The sequence below is a fragment of the Bacidia gigantensis genome, assembly GCF_019456465.1.
Source record: "Bacidia gigantensis strain McMullin 20006 chromosome Unknown contig_249, whole genome shotgun sequence".
NCBI classification, from domain to species: Eukaryota; Fungi; Ascomycota; class Lecanoromycetes; order Lecanorales; family Ramalinaceae; genus Bacidia; species Bacidia gigantensis.
Genome location: NW_025408603.1, coordinates 469601 through 486860, shown reverse-complemented (window position 1 = coordinate 486860; position 17260 = coordinate 469601). Strand labels below are relative to the sequence as shown.

General features: G+C 49.7%; 6 protein-coding genes across 6 annotated transcripts; 5 read left to right on the top strand and 1 right to left on the bottom strand.

Annotated features, from left to right (window-relative positions):
- Nucleotides 1-596: 596 nt before the first annotated feature.
- On the top strand, nt 597-2474 carry KY384_006409 (uncharacterized protein; the record flags this gene model as incomplete). The annotated part of the gene is made up of 6 exons (XM_044814905.1): nt 597-957; nt 1013-1437; nt 1484-1684; nt 1740-2093; nt 2144-2349; nt 2402-2474. The coding sequence occupies 6 exons, from the start codon at nt 597-599 to the stop codon at nt 2472-2474; spliced, it is 1620 nt and encodes a 539-aa protein (XP_044668005.1).
- Nucleotides 2475-3708: 1234 nt separating this feature from the next.
- KY384_006408 (uncharacterized protein) lies at nt 3709-7290 on the top strand (the record flags this gene model as incomplete). The annotated part of the gene is made up of 4 exons (XM_044814904.1): nt 3709-4507; nt 4567-6632; nt 6684-7101; nt 7163-7290. 4 exons carry the CDS (start codon nt 3709-3711, stop codon nt 7288-7290), a joined length of 3411 nt encoding a protein of 1136 aa, XP_044668004.1.
- Nucleotides 7291-7970: 680 nt separating this feature from the next.
- KY384_006407 (uncharacterized protein) lies at nt 7971-8903 on the top strand (the record flags this gene model as incomplete). Its single annotated transcript, XM_044814903.1, has 3 exons — nt 7971-8137; nt 8221-8234; nt 8290-8903. 3 exons carry the CDS (start codon nt 7971-7973, stop codon nt 8901-8903), a joined length of 795 nt encoding a protein of 264 aa, XP_044668003.1.
- A 687-nt stretch (nt 8904-9590) lies between these two features.
- On the top strand, nt 9591-10275 carry KY384_006406 (uncharacterized protein; the record flags this gene model as incomplete). Its single annotated transcript, XM_044814902.1, has 4 exons — nt 9591-9772; nt 9821-9836; nt 9891-10027; nt 10089-10275. The coding sequence occupies 4 exons, from the start codon at nt 9591-9593 to the stop codon at nt 10273-10275; spliced, it is 522 nt and encodes a 173-aa protein (XP_044668002.1).
- A 395-nt stretch (nt 10276-10670) lies between these two features.
- KY384_006405 (uncharacterized protein) lies at nt 10671-13304 on the top strand (the record flags this gene model as incomplete). The annotated part of the gene is made up of 4 exons (XM_044814901.1): nt 10671-10938; nt 11100-11786; nt 11871-12093; nt 12146-13304. The coding sequence occupies 4 exons, from the start codon at nt 10671-10673 to the stop codon at nt 13302-13304; spliced, it is 2337 nt and encodes a 778-aa protein (XP_044668001.1).
- A 2989-nt stretch (nt 13305-16293) lies between these two features.
- KY384_006404 (uncharacterized protein) lies at nt 16294-17089 on the bottom strand (the record flags this gene model as incomplete). Its single annotated transcript, XM_044814900.1, has 3 exons — nt 16294-16423; nt 16562-16645; nt 16695-17089. 3 exons carry the CDS (start codon nt 17087-17089, stop codon nt 16294-16296), a joined length of 609 nt encoding a protein of 202 aa, XP_044668000.1.
- Between the last annotated feature and the right edge of the window lie 171 nt (nt 17090-17260).

Genomic DNA, 17260 nt, shown 5'->3' with positions numbered 1-17260 from the left:
TTTATTAATTTTAAACCTTTAATAATATTTTTAATATTTATTATATAAATTTTATATTAATTATATAGCTTAACTTAATTTAGAATATTTAGATTATTAGTTTGAAGCTATTTATATATTGTTTTTCAAGTGCGTGTAGAAGATTTTTTATGCTAAGGTTTTAATTATATCCTGCACACGCTAAAGGGTCGGTGAAGTTGCCACTAAACCTCACCTCCCTAGTATCCAGCCATTTATCTTATCGCCTAGGGGCCTCGGCTATTTGCGGAAGGCCGCCCCGCAGGCCTCGAGCTTGACGCAATGAACACGGTGGATGCAGCGTCCGTTTGTCCGAGAAATGGCGATTGATCCTTATTCATGGAGAGTACCATAAAATGCATGAAAGTATACTGTAGTAATTTGAAGTGTGGACACCGCAGTCCGCTGGCAATCAAAAAGAACTCGGCAATCGCAAAGCCTCTATCCGCATACATTTAACATATACCGGGCTCCTATAGCTTATTGCTCCCTGCTTTTGAATTCGGCTGCTAGAATACAAAGACGGCGTTTAGGGTCAGGACCGCGGCGTTTTCTGAATGATCCAGTATTCTGCGACCATGTCGAGCGTCGATGCAGTCAACCAAGGGGTGACCATCCTAGGTCCTTTGAACAACCAGACGAGGAAGATCCTAACCAAGGAAGCCACTGCATTTCTTGCCCTTCTCCATAGATCTTTCAATGGCACGCGCAAGGATTTGTTGCGGCGAAGAGATCTTCGACAAACAGAATTAGACAAGGGAATTGTCCCTGATTTCCTGCCCGAGACGAAGCATATTCGTGAAAACGATGCATGGAAAGGAGCTTCGCCTGCCCCGGGTCTCATAGACAGGAGAGTTGAAATCACAGGGCCCACAGACCGAAAGATGGTTGTCAATGCACTAAACTCAAACGTGTGGACGTACATGGCAGACTTCGAAGGTAGGCCGTGCCCGAGCTTTTTCATAGAGCAAAGACAGACTGACAACGACCCAAGACTCTAGCGCCCCAACGTGGGATAACATGATCAACGGTCAAGTGAATTTGTACGATGCGATCCGCAAGCAAGTCGACTTCCAGCAAGGCGAGAAGGCATATAAATTGAGAACCGACCGGACGCTTCCTACTCTCATTGCTCGCGCTAGAGGCTGGCATCTGGAAGAGAAGCATCTTACCGTCGATGGCGACGCAATTTCCGGCAGTCTTTTCGATTTCGGTCTTTATTTCTTCCACAATGCCCATGAGCTAGTCAAGACAGGGACCGGTCCATATTTCTATCTTCCGAAGATGGAGTCGTATCTAGAAGCACGCTTGTGGAACGACGTATTCAATCTTGCCCAAGATTCGATCGGAATGCCTCGGGGTACCATTCGTGGAACTGTCCTGATCGAGACAATCCTTGCGGCATTCGAGATGGAAGAGGTAGGGTGTGCTTTATGAAGAAGCAAGACCAAGCTGACGTAGTAAGATCATTTACGAGCTTCGAGATCACAGTGCTGGCTTGAACTGTGGTCGTTGGGATTATATCTTCAGCGTGATCAAGAAATTTCGCCAGAACTCGAATTTTGTTTTACCAGATCGATCGTCTGTGACGATGACAGTACCGTTTATGGATGCTTATGTTCAGTTGCTCATCAGAACCTGCCACAAGCGTGGTGTGCATGCGATGGTGCGTGAAGATCAATTACCATTCCTCGGAATCAAACTGCTAAGACTAGCGATAGGGTGGTATGGCAGCTCAGATACCGATCAAGGATGACAAGGCGGCTAATGACAAGGCAATGGCCAATGTATATGCTGACAAGCTTCGCGAGGTCCGTGCAGGTCATGACGGTACCTGGGTAGCTCATCCTGCTTTAGCAGCTATCGCGACTGAGGTCTTCAATAAGCATATGCCAACTCCGAATCAGCTTTTCAAACGGCGAGAGGACGTCCATATTATCGGCAATGATTTGCTAAACATGAATGTTCCGGGTAAAGTAACGGAAGACGGTATCCGCAAAAACCTCAACATCGGTCTAGGCTATATGGAGGGTTGGCTGAGAGGTGTGGGATGTGTGCCTATTAATTATCTCATGGTAACGTCTGCATTCTATCCTCTTGATGATTGTGACTCATATCCGACCAGGAGGATGCAGCAACGGCTGAGGTTAGCCGGAGCCAGCTCTGGCAATGGTGCAAGCATGGCATTTCTACTGCCGAGGGAACAAAAGTTGATAAATTCTTCGCACAAAGACTGCTTAAGGAGCAAGCGGATGAGCTGGCATCGAAGGCGCCTAGAGGCAACAAGTTCCTACTTGCAGCGCAATATTTCGCTGGCCAAGTGACTGGCGAGTGAGTACTAAGCCGCTGCTTACTACTCAGACGATGCTGATGACCTCTGCAGAGATTATGCAGACTTCCTGACAAGTCTGCTGTACAACGAGATAACGTCGGTTGGACCGGGTGCCAAGCTCTGAATTCCGGCAGAGGGCTGAAGACTTGTTGAGCGTCATATGTGGGTAATTCTTGTTTAGAGCTGTAAATAGCTTGAAGGCCGCGCCGACTCAATTTTATCTTGTTCCGTCTATTAGGTCTTGAGAGATTGTAAGTCATTTCTGAATGTAGTTGCACATCAATCACCGGTCTCCCTCGCCTTGGGTGAAGGCGTTCACCGATCTCTCATACTATGTCTCTTGATCTCCTCTCTTCTTTTTTGTATTCCTGCCGCAACCCGTCTCTGCTCCTCCGCAGCATTCGCCTTGGTTTTTGCCTCATCGTCAGCGGCGACTTCCCATATGGGCTTGCTAGATCTCGAATACTCCTTCAACTTGCCCACAAAATTGTCGAAATCTTGCTGTTTGCCTTGTCTATTTTCTAGCGATCGCTTTTGAAGCTCCGGATTGTATTTCTGACGTCCCCATTAGTTTTCGCTTTGGGATTGGCCTTTGATAGGGAATTGCATGCCTTGAAAAGTTCTTCCTCGGTAGGTGTCACATAATATATTAATGCTGGTCCACCAATGCACATAACACCGCCCCTACGTAGTATTAGCGCTGATAGACGACGTTGGCGTTGTGCGTAAGAAACACAGACGCAAGCAGCATCTTAATCCATAATCCGGCTCGGGACATGATATCCTGCCTCTAGGTATAGTTCTTGTAGAGGTGACTAGGAATGGACATCAAGGAGGTAAACAGTAGATACGGTATCCAGTGAATATTGGAAAAGCGTCCTTGAGTTTGTCTCATTCTTGACTTCTTCGAATAGTATGTAGTGAGCGCATGTGCCCATCCCGCCGCTCGCGCGCCCCTTCCGAATGCTGCCAAGACCTGCGGGTGCCTCAGCCGTCCAGGAACGGCCAGGCTTTAGTGACATTGCATTGCGCAACTTCCTACATGGTTCGCGACCGCTTCCCCAGGGTCAGAAGCTGGCTTCAGCCCCCAAACGTTGCCTCTGTTTGGAAGTGACCCTCGTTACAGTCCCCAGGGCGCAAAGTGAACCCGCAACCATCACAACGTTGGCCCTCAGATGTAGGACCCTTCTTGGCTCATAAGTGGCCGCTAAATCCATACCAAAGGCATTGCTCCTCCAAATGACATCTATCCTGGACCTTGTCACTTATCAGTCATAAGCTCCTACCAAGATCCTGCGTTAACGTCCAAGTGAATGTTGCATCTGAGGGTCGTTGTGCGTGTGCCATAAGTGGGAGAGATGGCATACTCAAACAATCATCACAGGGGCAACTGGGCTCCTGGATACAACGAAGGGTTTCATCCGTATAGCGCCTCGAGAGGCTCAGGACACAGGTATGATCAGAGAGGTTATGGCCGAGGTCATCCGCGCGAAGGCACAGGCAAACCACCACAGTATAGTGCGCAGTATAGTGATACATACGGACCTCAGAATGAGTATGCCGGGTACGATCAGAATCCATGGTACGATGATGCAAATTCCTCTGGTGGGAATTACGAAGCGCATGATGACGGCCGCTGGAGAAGCCAAGACGAGGTGGAATATCCTGCCCAGTCTCGCCAGAAACCAATTTGGTCACATGAGGAAAGGACGCAGACTACGAATGGGTGGAGACAACCGGAAATAAGACCTACAGCCTCTATAAACGTTGTTTCTCAACAGGATGGCTTTTACAATCAATCCTTTCAATATTCTCAAAGTTCTGCGCCGGAGAGCAGAGGTGGAAAAGTCCAAGGTTTCCCAAAAGTACCGCAAGTTCGACAACCTGATGGTGGCTACGAGGAATATCAGAATCGCGTAAGACCCGGGCATGTCACTCACGACACGCAAAGCCAGGCACAGGCTCAGAACATGCACTTGAATGTGGAAGCAGACACCCTCCCTAGGTACTTGAATGGGGGCTCGAACCATTCTCACAACGAAGGACATGATGATCTGTATGACGGGCGTCATCATGATGTTGACAGTCATGTAAAATCGTCAGCTACACGACAAAGAGGTCTACAGACAAGATCTAACGACCGCGGCGCCAGCTTTCGTAGGTTACTTTGTTGCAAAATACTCGTATGGTGTGAAATATTACTGATGCCCAAATAGCACGACGAGATGCGAGCCGAATGCCAGAAGACAAGAAATCGCCAGAGACCCTTTCTTGGGATAATCCTTTCCCTAATTTTCCTAGTAAATCATCGACTAATCAAGGCGAGCTCAGCAACGGGCGCTCGCTTGCAAGAAACGCCGGTTCAGAAGATCAGAGCGCGATGAATAGAAATCAAGATGGATTGAGACCATCGCCAGGCGCAAACATGTCACCACCCAATAGCTACGAGCGGAGTAGAGCCATGCCGTCAGCTTTGTCAGAGGCCGTCCCAGAGTCTGGTTTGATACTTGCCGATGACTCTACAACATGGCAAGAACCTGGCGCTGTTTCTGGCTATTACGGTCCCCAGGATCACCACAATCTACCGGATAGAACCGTTCCCAATGTTGCAAGGCCACGCGCACCTTCCAGATCCCAATCTGATGGTCTGTACAATGGAAATATGAACAGGGTCAGGCGCGTGGAGACCCACAGTCCAAACCAGGATCGCATTCCTCAGGCCAGTCAGGGCGTAATCCAAGACACCTATCAAGATGAACTACCAAAGGCACACGTACCTTATCAGCAGAATCAACATCGACCGAGACCCTCTCCCATTGACGAAGATCTACCTAACTTTGAAGCCGTGTCAGAAAGAGGAGTTCAGCAGCCAACAGTCAATCCTGACGAGCACTTTCACTCATCGAGAAGACTAGAACAGCCACCTTTTATGTCAGCTCATGAGATTTCGCACCGTCCTTATAAACAAGGTGGCTTCCAGCAAGAACAGTATCCTTCTCGTAGCAGATCTCAACCCGATTTTATGGAAGGACCGCCATTAGGAAGGCGAAATCGTGATTTGAACTCTCCGTTGGAAGGGCAGCCCGACAGAAGACCTGCAACAAGCGCCTCATCACGAAATGAGCTTGCAGGAGATTTTCGTCCTCCCCCAGGTCATTCGGGCCGTGGATCGCCAGGGACATTTGCACCAGCACCAGGCCCCGCAACAGGCCCAGCATTTGGCTATGATCGACGTCCACCGCTAAAGGCTTTAGAGCCGCAGCGTCCAAATTATGGTGCGTCGCAGCCTGATCGACATAATCCTCCATCTGTGCCAAATCGAGGAGACATGTCTGCAGACTTTGCAGCACGTGACCAGATAAGGGGCTCAGATGCTCGACGATACAAACAAAATCTGCGACAGCCAGACCGACGGCGCTCACCAATAAAAGATGAAAGGAATCCAGGTGTCAGTGGTCACCGAACGAGTAGTGAATCAGTGCCAGTGACGGCAAGACAGCGACATCCTTCGCTCGACAAACCCTTACCCAGCAACCCTGACGCATTGCCTCATCATCCTGGACCTGTGAAATCTGGCCTAGATGGCGGACAGTTGTCCGGCCATTTAGCTAGACCTGTTCCAGTGAGACAATACGATTCAGCTCCTGCTGATCCAATTCAGCAATCTGCCGGGCTAAATGAGAAGAAAGGATCCGGCAAGGTAACGCTGCACGAGCTTGAGGATTTGAGGCAAAAGACGCATAGAAACCCAAATGACTCTGCCATGCAATTGGTTCTGGCTCAGAAGCTTGTGGAAGCTGCTGAGGTGCTCGTGGACGACCGCGCGGATCTCAATACAAAGAAACGAAACCGAGACCGATATCAATCGGACGCTCTGAGAATTGTTAAGAAGCTCTCTGCCGTTAGCTATGCGGATGCAGACTTCTACTACGGTGATTGCTACAGCCGGGGCGCCCTCGGCCTGCAACCCGATATCAGGGAAGCTTTCGTGCTGTATCAGAAGGCTGCTAAGGCGAATCACGCACAAGCAGCCTACAGGGTTGCTGTTTGCTGCGAGCTCGGACAAGAAGAGGGTGGAGGCACAAAACGTGATGCTGTCAAAGCCATGCAATGGTACCGGCGAGCAGCAGCTCTGGGTGACGTGGCCGCAATGTACAAGTTGGGAGTGATATTATTAAAAGGACTCTTGGGTCAACCAAGAAACCCCTCGGAAGGCATTTCTTTTCTGAAACAAGCTGCTGACCGAGCAGACAAAGAGAATCCGCACGCTCTCCACGAGCTAGTGAGTTGACTGGTAGAGTCTTGACATGAGTAAGGGGCTGACTGAGGATAGGCATTACTGCACGAAAAGTCGACAGGCACTGACAGCATCAGACAAGACGAAGCATATTCTCGCCAATTGTTCACTCAAGCAGCCAATCTCGGCTACAAATTCTCCCAGTTCCGTCTTGGCTGCGCCTACGAATATGGTGCTTTGAGCTGTCCCGTAGATCCTCGCCAGAGCATCGCATGGTACAGCAAAGCCGCAGTCCAGGAGGAACACCAAAGTGAACTTGCTCTGAGTGGCTGGTATCTCACAGGATCGGACGGCATCTTGCAGCAAAGCGACACTGAGGCTTACTTGTGGGCACGAAAGGCTGCTCAAGCTGGCTTGGCAAAGGCAGAGTACGCAATGGGATACTTCACTGAGGTCGGTATTGGAGCCCCCGCGAATTTAGAGGACGCTAAACGATGGTATTGGAAATCTGCCTGTGAGTTTCTTTCGATGTCTGTCAAGTTTCCCTCCTGTGGACAACTGACTAAATATTTCAGCACAAAACTTCCCTAAGGCTAGGGATCGTCTAGAAGATCTCAGGAAGGGTGGTGGTCCGAAACAGAAAGCGAGAGTATCGCGCTCCAACATGCGCAAGCAATCAGACGGTGAGTGTACCGTCATGTAACGTGAGAGAACGCGATCAAATTCTTTTGGTGTTATCATTGGCGATGACAATAGCCTGTTCATCGGAGGAGCACAGTCGATTTGGGTATTCAGGGAACTGTCACGGGATTGATTGGCATGGCGCATTTGGAAAAGGTAGAGCTCAAGCCGTTTCTTGTATGATTAAATGTTGCACTGATGATCGCCACACGGCATTCTTTCGCGCGATTCCCAACGGCCCGCGACAAAGGCCGACTCCCGAGGGCATTTGTAAGATCCTTAGAATCGTAGATGCGATTTCGAAGGCCTTAGTCATGGTGGACTAATTCTATGCGATGCTCACACGATCTCAAAGGCTTCCCCGAATGAATGCATAGCACGACATCTCTTTTCATATCCTCACACCCTGCATTCTTCTGCTCTTCTTTCGAAATTCTCGTATGCCCTTCAAGATTGGCCGCTTCTCCTGAGTATTTTGGCGTTGGTACAGGTAGACCAAAAAGGGGTTTCATCTTGCACGCGACCTCGTCGGCCATCATGTCTTTGACACCAGTGTATTTGTAAGTTCTGCATAGTCGAGAATAATGCTTCCTTTTCGACTACTTACCTATCGAACTACAAAGTTTATCACATGGCGGAGTAAGTCCCATAGCCAGTCTCACCAGAAACACCTCGCTCATCAGATTGAGATAGCCCACGTTAATGCATGATATCCACCACCCGGCGTATAAGAAGTTAGAACAGATTGGGCGAGAAATCACTACGGTGGTCAAACCAAAGGCTGTCATCGTCTTGTCCGCGCATTGGCAAGCTACAGCGAGGGACACCATTGAGATCAACACCAGCAATACAATGGACTTGATCTATGAGTATGAATCTCGAATTCGGATCCATTAAGCCCCAGTATCGAGCTGATGACTGTTCGTTTGGTTAGCTTCTATGGATTTCCTAGCCACTATTATAGAGGTGAGTAGTATCGCGTGCTCACTTCGAGACCGCGGGGCATGACGAATCATTGCAGAGAAATACCCGAACAGGGGTAGTCAGCCTCTTGCAGATCACTTTATGACCGTACTCTCTGCAAATGGTATCAACACTAGACCCGTCGCCCGAGGGCTGGATCATGGTGTTTGGGTCAGCTTCAAAGTTGCCTTCAATCCAGATACCAACCCTCTCCACGTGCCAATCGTACAGGTATCTCTTTTCTCCTCTGACCATCCCCGTCAGCACTACGCTCTCGGCCGCGCCCTTTCGAGTCTTCGCTCTGAGGGTAACGTGGTCATTGCGACAGGTATGGCAGTGCACAACTTGCGCGACCTGCGAAAAACGATGGGTAACCCAGCCCCTTTGCCTTACGCAAGTAGCTTTGATGAGGCGCTAAGAGAAGCCGTGGAGAGCGATAGCGTAGAAAGAGAAGAGAGAATGATATCCCTTTTGGGGAGAAGTGATGCAAGTCAGGCTCATCCGACTCTTGAGCATCTACTGCCTATCTTTGTAGGCGCTGGCGCCGCGAGTACAGAGAGGGGAATGAGATTGTGGACGTTGCCGGAAGGAAGTACGAGTTGGGCAATGTATAGATTTGGGGCCGTCCCCACATTCTTGGGCCAGATTGATGAAGGGAGGGCAAAAGCTTAGATGTTGAAAGGGATTCCTTTTGTTGTTCGTACAAGGGAACCCTATGGCGCGGTCTTCACAAGAGCAGTCACCCTGTCCTCAATATCCTTGTCGCTAAGTCCTAGAAAGAGCGCACGTCAGACTGCTATTAATCCCCTAAAGCTTAAGAAGAAGTCTACTTACCTTGTAATGACTCCTGTTTCTCCACGCCGTACTCTGAAAGGATGTTAATCTCTGTGTCTGCCGCTAATCTGCAAAGCTTACCATATCTTGTGAATACCCTGGGCTCTGTATCTAAAGCTTCTCTGATCATGATCGGTACGTGTGGATTGTTTTTCTTCATCGTGGGGTAAGCTCTAGTGAGGAAGGATCTGCCCTATATTCAGCAGCACGACACGGGCGTCTAGCGAGGTTGCTGCGTACCTCGTTGCAGCGCTGTGATCCGAGTTCTGACAGAAAAGGAAACGAACCTCTCTGAGGCCCTTTGTAAAGGCGTATTTACCTGACATCTCGTTGCCCGCTGTTGTTTAGCAACCCAAATGACCGAGGGGCACTCAAGCTCGGGAAACTGCAAACTTCGGGCGGGAGTCAAGTCAGCGCTTCCAGCGTTAATTGTCCGACGTCCATCACCTCTCTCCACCCTCTCTCCACTCTCGCTTTCCACCTACCACGCCATCGTCATTTCCTCATAGCTAGCATTTGGATATCATGTCTTCAAGAGCCGGCTTAAGGCTTTTCCAAGCCGCAAGATTCAGCCGAGTCGCATTCCGGAGACCCATTGGGCGACGGTATCAGACTACCGATGCCGCTGCTGCACAACCCTTACCACAAGAGAATGTATTCCAAAAGTTATGGAGGAGTCCTGTGGGAGTCAAGACTGTACATTTCTGGTTTGCCTCCATTCTGGCATCCATGATCGCAATGCTAACTCACCGTAGGGCGCCGGTCATGAAGGTCTAAACTACGTACCAATTACTGAGAGAATCAGGCGTACTTACATTGCTGTAGTGGTGCCTCGTTCTTGCAGGTGTCAGCGACTTTGCTCGACCGGCTGAATCTCTTTCAGCCACACAAAATATGGCTCTTACAGCAACTGGCGTGATATGGACAAGATGGTGTCTCATCATCAAGCCACGGAATGTATTGTAGGTTAAAATCCCACGATGAAATGTTTACGATTAGGCAATAGCTAAGTCTCCTCCGCAGTCTGGCGGCAGTCAACTTTTTCCTTGCTTGCGTGGGTGTGACACAATTGACGAGGATCGCTATGCATGAGCGATCGCAAAAGAATGCTTCTGCGGGTCAGCTAGTTGAAGACGCCGCAGCAGATACGAAAAATACAGCAGAGAGTATTGCGAAGGATCCTGAAGGGGCGACAAAGAAGGCTCTTTGAAAATGAAGCCATGATTGAACGACCAATTCTCTTGTTTCTATCCTTTTGTTGTCTGACTTCGCTTCCTCTGGTTTCCAAATACTGCCCGACTGTTCTGCGTCTGATGAACATTTGCCCCGTGGAGCTTGTCGTATTAACACATTCGCCACCACCCCGCGGTGAAAGTGTTATATCTTCCACAGAACGACACTTGAGACGCGAGGAGGCTGGGCAGACAAAATCAAGTGTTGTATTTCTCCTACCCTTAGTCTTCAACTCTCTGTTTCAAAATCTTGCACACAAAACTGTGATCCCCCACAATCTACTCGAAAGTATTGACTTCCATTCTGACTCCTTCGAGAATTACCATTCAATTTGGGCCTTGATTAACAGAACCCCTCAACACCTCTTGCAACATGGTCAAACTGACGTTGACGGCTCCAAAACCCCCAAATCCTTCCCCGCTCTCGCAAATGTCCGCACCAAATGATCCACAGGTTGGATCCAGCACCGGCGCCAGCAGGGCGCTCCAACCACCGGCGGGGGCACGGCAGGCAGTACCTATGGGCTTACAGCCATGGGGACCACAATCAGCAGCAGCGGCGGCGACAACCACGACAAGTGCAGCTACACCTGCAGCTGCGTCCGCATCGAACAGCACCCCGGCTGCCCCTGCCCGCCAGGGTAAGAAACGACCTAATGCGTCGGCCATGTTCAACGTTCTCCCCCACCTCCACTCAGCTTTGCAAGCGTGATCCCCAAAGCGCAACAGGAGCCCACGTATGCTCCGCAACATCGGGATCTGATGGCCTCGTTGAGAGTGCCATCGAACCAGTCTCTAATAGCGCCAATTTGGCAGCAACCCTTGGTTGCCGCCCATCCTCAACCTGTGTTGGCCTCAGCAACGGAGGGAACGAACCGCCCTCAGATTTTGCCACCGCCGAGCACACTTGTAGACGCTCGGCAAGATGTGCAAGCACCAACCCTTCAGGGCTATGAGCCTTGCTTGATCCAGCTTTTGGACTTTTACATCAGGAAGCCCGACTCTTTCCTCACGCTTGCCGTGCTCTACTTTCAAAACTCTGATGACCCACCCCAATCCGTGGCTACAAGAGCAAGGACGCCAGGAGAGATCGCCCGATATCGAAAATTAGGGCAATCATGGAGCCGCAACTACCGGCAGTTGGATCTACGAGAGAAAGATCCAACAGCTCATATGGAGTGCAAAGTGGACGCCAACGACAGAGAAGCTCAAGCGATCATCAATGACGTCGCAGTGAATAGAGATGCTTCCCGCGACTCGTTCGAAGAGGCGTTAAGACAGTGGGCGTCTAATGCAAGGAATGATGCAGCTGTGAGCGCTGTTTTGCAAGCAGCTGGTTGGACGCAGGAGAATATGTGGCTCTCAAAGGAGTACGAGACAATGCATAACCTTCTGAAGCTACCCGAGAGCGACGAGAAACGCTCGATACTTGAGCAGGCACGCGAGGAATCGCCACGGTTCTACGATGCCTGCATGGAGGACCACAAATGTGGAGGCAAGTTTACCCGAGAGCTAGCTTAAACCTTACGACACACGTAAATAGAGCCCGCTAACTTTTCTTTTCCCTTACCAGCTCGCAAAATAGTTTCCAACGACGGGCAAGTAACCTGGCAATATCGGAAACGCGACCTAGTAGAATTCCAGGAGCCCACAGAGCCTGCAGAAGAGTCTCCTAGTAAACGCCCGAGAATGGACGCCTCCTTTGGCAGACCAACCCAAGTCCACGGAGTCCCGCTTGAAGAGCGAGCTTTTGACAGTAAGGGAAACCGGCTCCCATGGGGACTTGAGTGGCATCCGTGAGTGACCTGCTATCATTACTCATCGCTCGAATCCTGACATTATTTCCAGTGACCATCCTAACGCTCGCGGACAAAAACGTCATGTGGAAGAGAAAGGACCGTTCGGTAAATCCAACCGTAGAAAAGGTTCCTCACGAACACGCACTGCAACTCCAGCAAAGAAAGAGAATCCTGCAATTGATGGCTTCGAGAAAGCCATGCAATATACCAAGAGTCAAAACCCGAATGCTCAGCTGGACACACAAGGATCACGCATCCAAAGCGAAGGCAACCTTGCTTCCCAACGCGCTATCTCTGCCAACAAGCAACCAACGCAGGTCTATATCTTTGGTTATGCCACTGATTCACAATGGGACGCATTAGACAAGTACGAGAAAGCATCGCATGGAATGGTCTGTGAAGATTACGCAAGAGACCCTCCACTGAGCGCAAAGCGATATCCTTCAACTTTCAGCTCGTCTCGTGCTAAACGCTCGTTGACACCAGCAGAGAAGACAATGTCAATGAGATACGATGGTGGTGAGCACTGGGTGAAGGTGACTTTCGATTCGGCTGAAGCAGCTGAACGAGCAATCGAATGTTCCCCGATGCTCAGTTACGGCTGCTGGGTCTATGCGCAGTACTATCATGGCAAAGGCCCAGAGAGAGATGAGCCAATTCCACTACAAGAAGGAGATAGCCCACGGCGACCGAGACAAAGGCCACAAACTATGGGTGCCACTCATGCATCGCGCACCGATTCCCAATCGAATGCCGGAATTACACTGCCAAGATCCTTCGCACCTTCAGCACCGATAGAATCGCAGGAATCATCACCATCATCATCGACTGAAACCTCGGGAACAGCGACAGGCATTCAGTATCCTGACCTCCATCACCGCAACATAGCACCCTCGTTCAATTCGACCGGTTTGACTGGCCAACAACAGCCACTAAACCCACAGATGATGAAACACTTCCCCGATATGCCCCGGACCATTTTGAGACCCGCATCTGAGGCTTTACTACCACAACCGACCTGGTGGGAACGGCAATTACAGTGGCTTAGAGCATCAGGGCTACTACCGCAAGAGGTTATCGGTAACGGCATTCCAATGACAGAGGACGGCAAGCCGGACATGTCGCAAGCAAGCTTCTACTGGAGGTTCTTCTATTTCATTGATACCAAATTTGGCACAGATTATTGTGGCCTGAGAGACGAGGAATGACCCTGAACATTCCCAATCATACTGAGCAATCATGCGTACAATGAAATCTGCATCCGGAAAAACCTTACGTGCGAGGATCACCACTAAATCTTGATGCGACCTCGTCTATCTGTTGCTGGCAACAGTCTAGAAGAACACCCAAAAAACGACCGATTTTCTCATGCAACAATATTTACGTTTGCAAAGTGCAGAAGTGATCTTCTACTTCCTTAAGAAACAGACATAGTTCTGCTAGACTTGAGCAAGGTCTACAAAAGTCTTCACGCAATTTCAAATATTCCTTGGCTCCGAGGATCTTGCCATCTGACTTCTAAAGCTCTCAAGCCTGGCTGTCCTACGGTGCTAGCGTCGATGGGCGTCACTATCAACCAAGCCTCACTTTTCAAGCGATCGTGAAATCTGGCGTTGGACTCAAATTCGTTGAAAGCTGTCTCCTGGACATGTTCCATTTCCTGAAACGGCAATTAGAATCGGCATTAGAAGAACGTGCCAAACGAAGCCTTTATCAGCGAGTCATCGACTTTGGACTCAACATCGAACGAGATCTGCAATAATTTCGTATGCGAAACCAAAGGCGTTGCCGGTTGTCCCACCAAGAATGCGCCTCCGCTTCCTGCTTTAATATAGCGAATTTGCTCCTGGGGATTGAGCGTTGTAGGCTGTCTCATCAAGGACATGCCTCCGCTTCCTGCTTTGATATAGCGAATTTGCTCCTATGGGTTAGGCGTTGTAGGCTGTCTCATCAAGGACATGCCTCCGCTTCCTGCTTTGATATAGCGAATTTGCTCCTATGGGTTAGGCGTTGTAGGCTGTTTTATCAAGAACATGCCTCCGTTTACCACTTTACGTTGAAGGCTGTTCACATGATGAACATGCCCCCGCATTGAAATGGATCACTTGTTGCAGGCAATCAGCGAAGTCTGGGCTCGCTCAACGGCATGTACAAATCGGATACCAGACAAGCAATCGATGGGCAGGTATCTTCTCGGCATCATTCACATCACACCTTGGACCCAATCATACAACAAAAGTCTATGGCTTTTGAGGTGCATCTGGCAGATCAAAGACATAATGTCCACCATATCAGTTGGAGTATCAGGGGATGATACCCCGAACGTGAAGTGTGCATTGCGGTCAGTTTTGCATCTTGGTTACTTTGCAGCATACAATTATACAGTCTCAGCACTAGCGATGGCACATACTGGTGAAGGAAGTGCAGAGCATGAATGCATCGACATCGGCTCTTCAACATGGCGACTTCTGGATTCATTAGCGGTGTTGGATCGCATGCAGAGAAATGGCCATGAAAGTAGCATCCAGATATGAACGACAATCTTGAACCAGCAAAGCAATTCAATATCAATTTCAAGAGCTTATGGATTGTCTATTGCCGGCAATCTTGGTACCGAGCGGCGGATATTGCTTTACCCTGTCCGTTTTCCAGGCAATCTCTCGACTCTCCAGCAGCCACGGAGTCAGCCTGTGTCTGAGCACCAAATCAAGTATTTCTACTGCCTCTAGGCTCGAAGCCGCTCAGAGCAATAATCCCATCAATCCAGATACTAGACCTCCAGCCAAAGCTGCGCTCAGCGCGCCATTCCTCACAGCCCCACCAGTCGGTGTAGCACTGGCACCACTCTGCGTCGCACTCGAAGCATCACTACCATTCGCGTTCTTATTCGTGCCAGTGAACTGGACAGATTTGACCCCTGTCCCATTGTTGCATTGCCCTGCTGGAGCGGAGCTGGAGATGGTTATGTCTGCGCACTTTTGGTGGAAAAGGGTAGTGTTAGTCAGCGGGCTACGAAACGGCGACTAGGGAGAGAAAAGTGCAAAAGAAAAGTGTATGAGACGGTGGTAAAAGGGGAAGGGGAAAGAAGAAAGGGGAGGAGGAGGAGGAGGAGGAGGAGGAGGAGAAAGGGCAAACTCACGTTGTACAGGCCGCCTTGGGGATCGCCGTTTGTGATCACTTGAATTGTTGCATTGTCGCCGTCTTTGAGATTGAGGTTGCTGGGGATGGTCTACGTTTGTCAACCACCAGACTTGTTAGTTGGACAGCTACTTTCGACTGACCAGCCCACCAAGACAAAAGTTTCCCAATCCCTCCTCCTGAAAAATTGGCACAACATTGACGTTGAAAGCGTTGCCATCGATAGCGTCATTCCCAACAGCAAGGTTGACCTGCACTTCTGAATGATCGTGGCCCATCTTCAACTGGATTGGACCACCAGACACTGGAAACGAAGTGCGTTCATTGCTGATGGCATTTTGTCCACCGCACGGATACGTTGCTAATTGATCCTCATCGAAACCGCGCGGATTTGGAGAGAGGATTTGGAAGTGTGCATGGATCAGGGGGAGGAGGGAGAGGAGAAGGGCGAGAAAACAGAAATTCATGACTGAACTGGTTGTATGATCACAAGTTCGGAGAGAAATCAGTTGCTTGGGTCTTTATACCATTGAAGAAGAGCTTGGTGGGTGACAATTGGGTAGAAAGGCAGGATTGTAACGGAAAGCGTGACATTCAGCAGAGGAGCATGTGGTACGGCATGGGTGCGGGAAAAAGGCATCTAGAGTGTCGATGCTGCAGAAACCTTCTCAATTTGCAAAGGGGGTTTCCTTATTCACGTCAGCTTGGCGATACTATTTTCCGACTCAGGTGATGTGAGATCGGGCGGACGCAAACAGGAGCAGGTACTGCACTTGAAAGGTGCCTTAGGCGAGGCCGCTAATAATGTAAGATTCTTCAGTATAATGGCACCATTAGTGATACTGTTAGCGTGGAAATTCCTCTGCAAGCCCCCCAGCACTTTGCGCTCTACCGTCGCATTTGTAGAGAAATGATCCTTCATGTGGTAGCATGGTGCTCTTTACTTACAATGAGCAGCGGTACTCCCATCCCATGCTGCACTTCAGAAACGCCCTCTCACATGTCTACTTTTCCCAAGATTGGGCATGAGTAGCCTCACGAGCCTGTACCAACGGGAGACTATTGCGATACCGACGTCCGCCGTCGTCGTTGATCGTCATTTGTGTGAGCGACTTTCTCGCCAAAGGCTACGTGAGCCTCAAGACAGCTTAGATAGGGTAACATGTTCACTACCAAGAATTCCAAAAGTCTCGCCAAGATGAGACAAAGGCGCAGCAGCTACGCCAACTCAACGTAAATATTTTGCTCGTCGAACAATAGTCTTCTAGGTGTAATCTGGGTTTTGCAAGACGCCTTTGACCTTCAGTGCTCTCCCAGCTGGGCGTACCTGCCCACTACCAATTCCCCAAGGAAGACACCTCCAAGAACAGACATGAAATAGCCGACATTCTCGGTCATGATGGCCAGCATTCTGCGGCAGTATTAGCCCACGTCTTTCGACTGCATAATAGGAGACCAACATGAGATAGCCCACCCCTGCGGTAACAGTCACATATGCGGCTCTCGGCAGATCCACACTCAATCTCCATGGCAAGATTGGCCTGGCGCCATTAGTTACGACTTTGACCCTTTGCTCTAGCCCATTTGGTGAAAGAAGCGTTCCATATTCATGATCGCTGCTTCCTTCGATCTTATCGGCTTCTGATAGCGCCCCTGCAACGCTGATGTAACGACGCTCGAGCGCTTTGTCCAGCCAGCGCCGCTCCAGAATCGTTTTGCCGGCCAGAAGAAGGCGGAAGATGACGGTGAAAATGATCAAAAAGATGCAGGTACCGGCGTAGGATGCTGTGCTAGTGGGCTGCCAGGCTAAGGAATAGAGCGGCGTGGTAGTAGATGTGTAAAAGACCATTGACATTGATGACCAGGGCATCGTCACGGGGGAGGCCTGCGAAGAAGAGGAGGACGAAGACGAGGTGGTGGCAGAATGTGAGTGCGAGCTGTGATCCATTTTCCCGTCTCACCTCTGTGCGGGAGCGTGATATTTTTGCTGCTGATTACCACGCATCAATTGCAATTTTCCTATTGT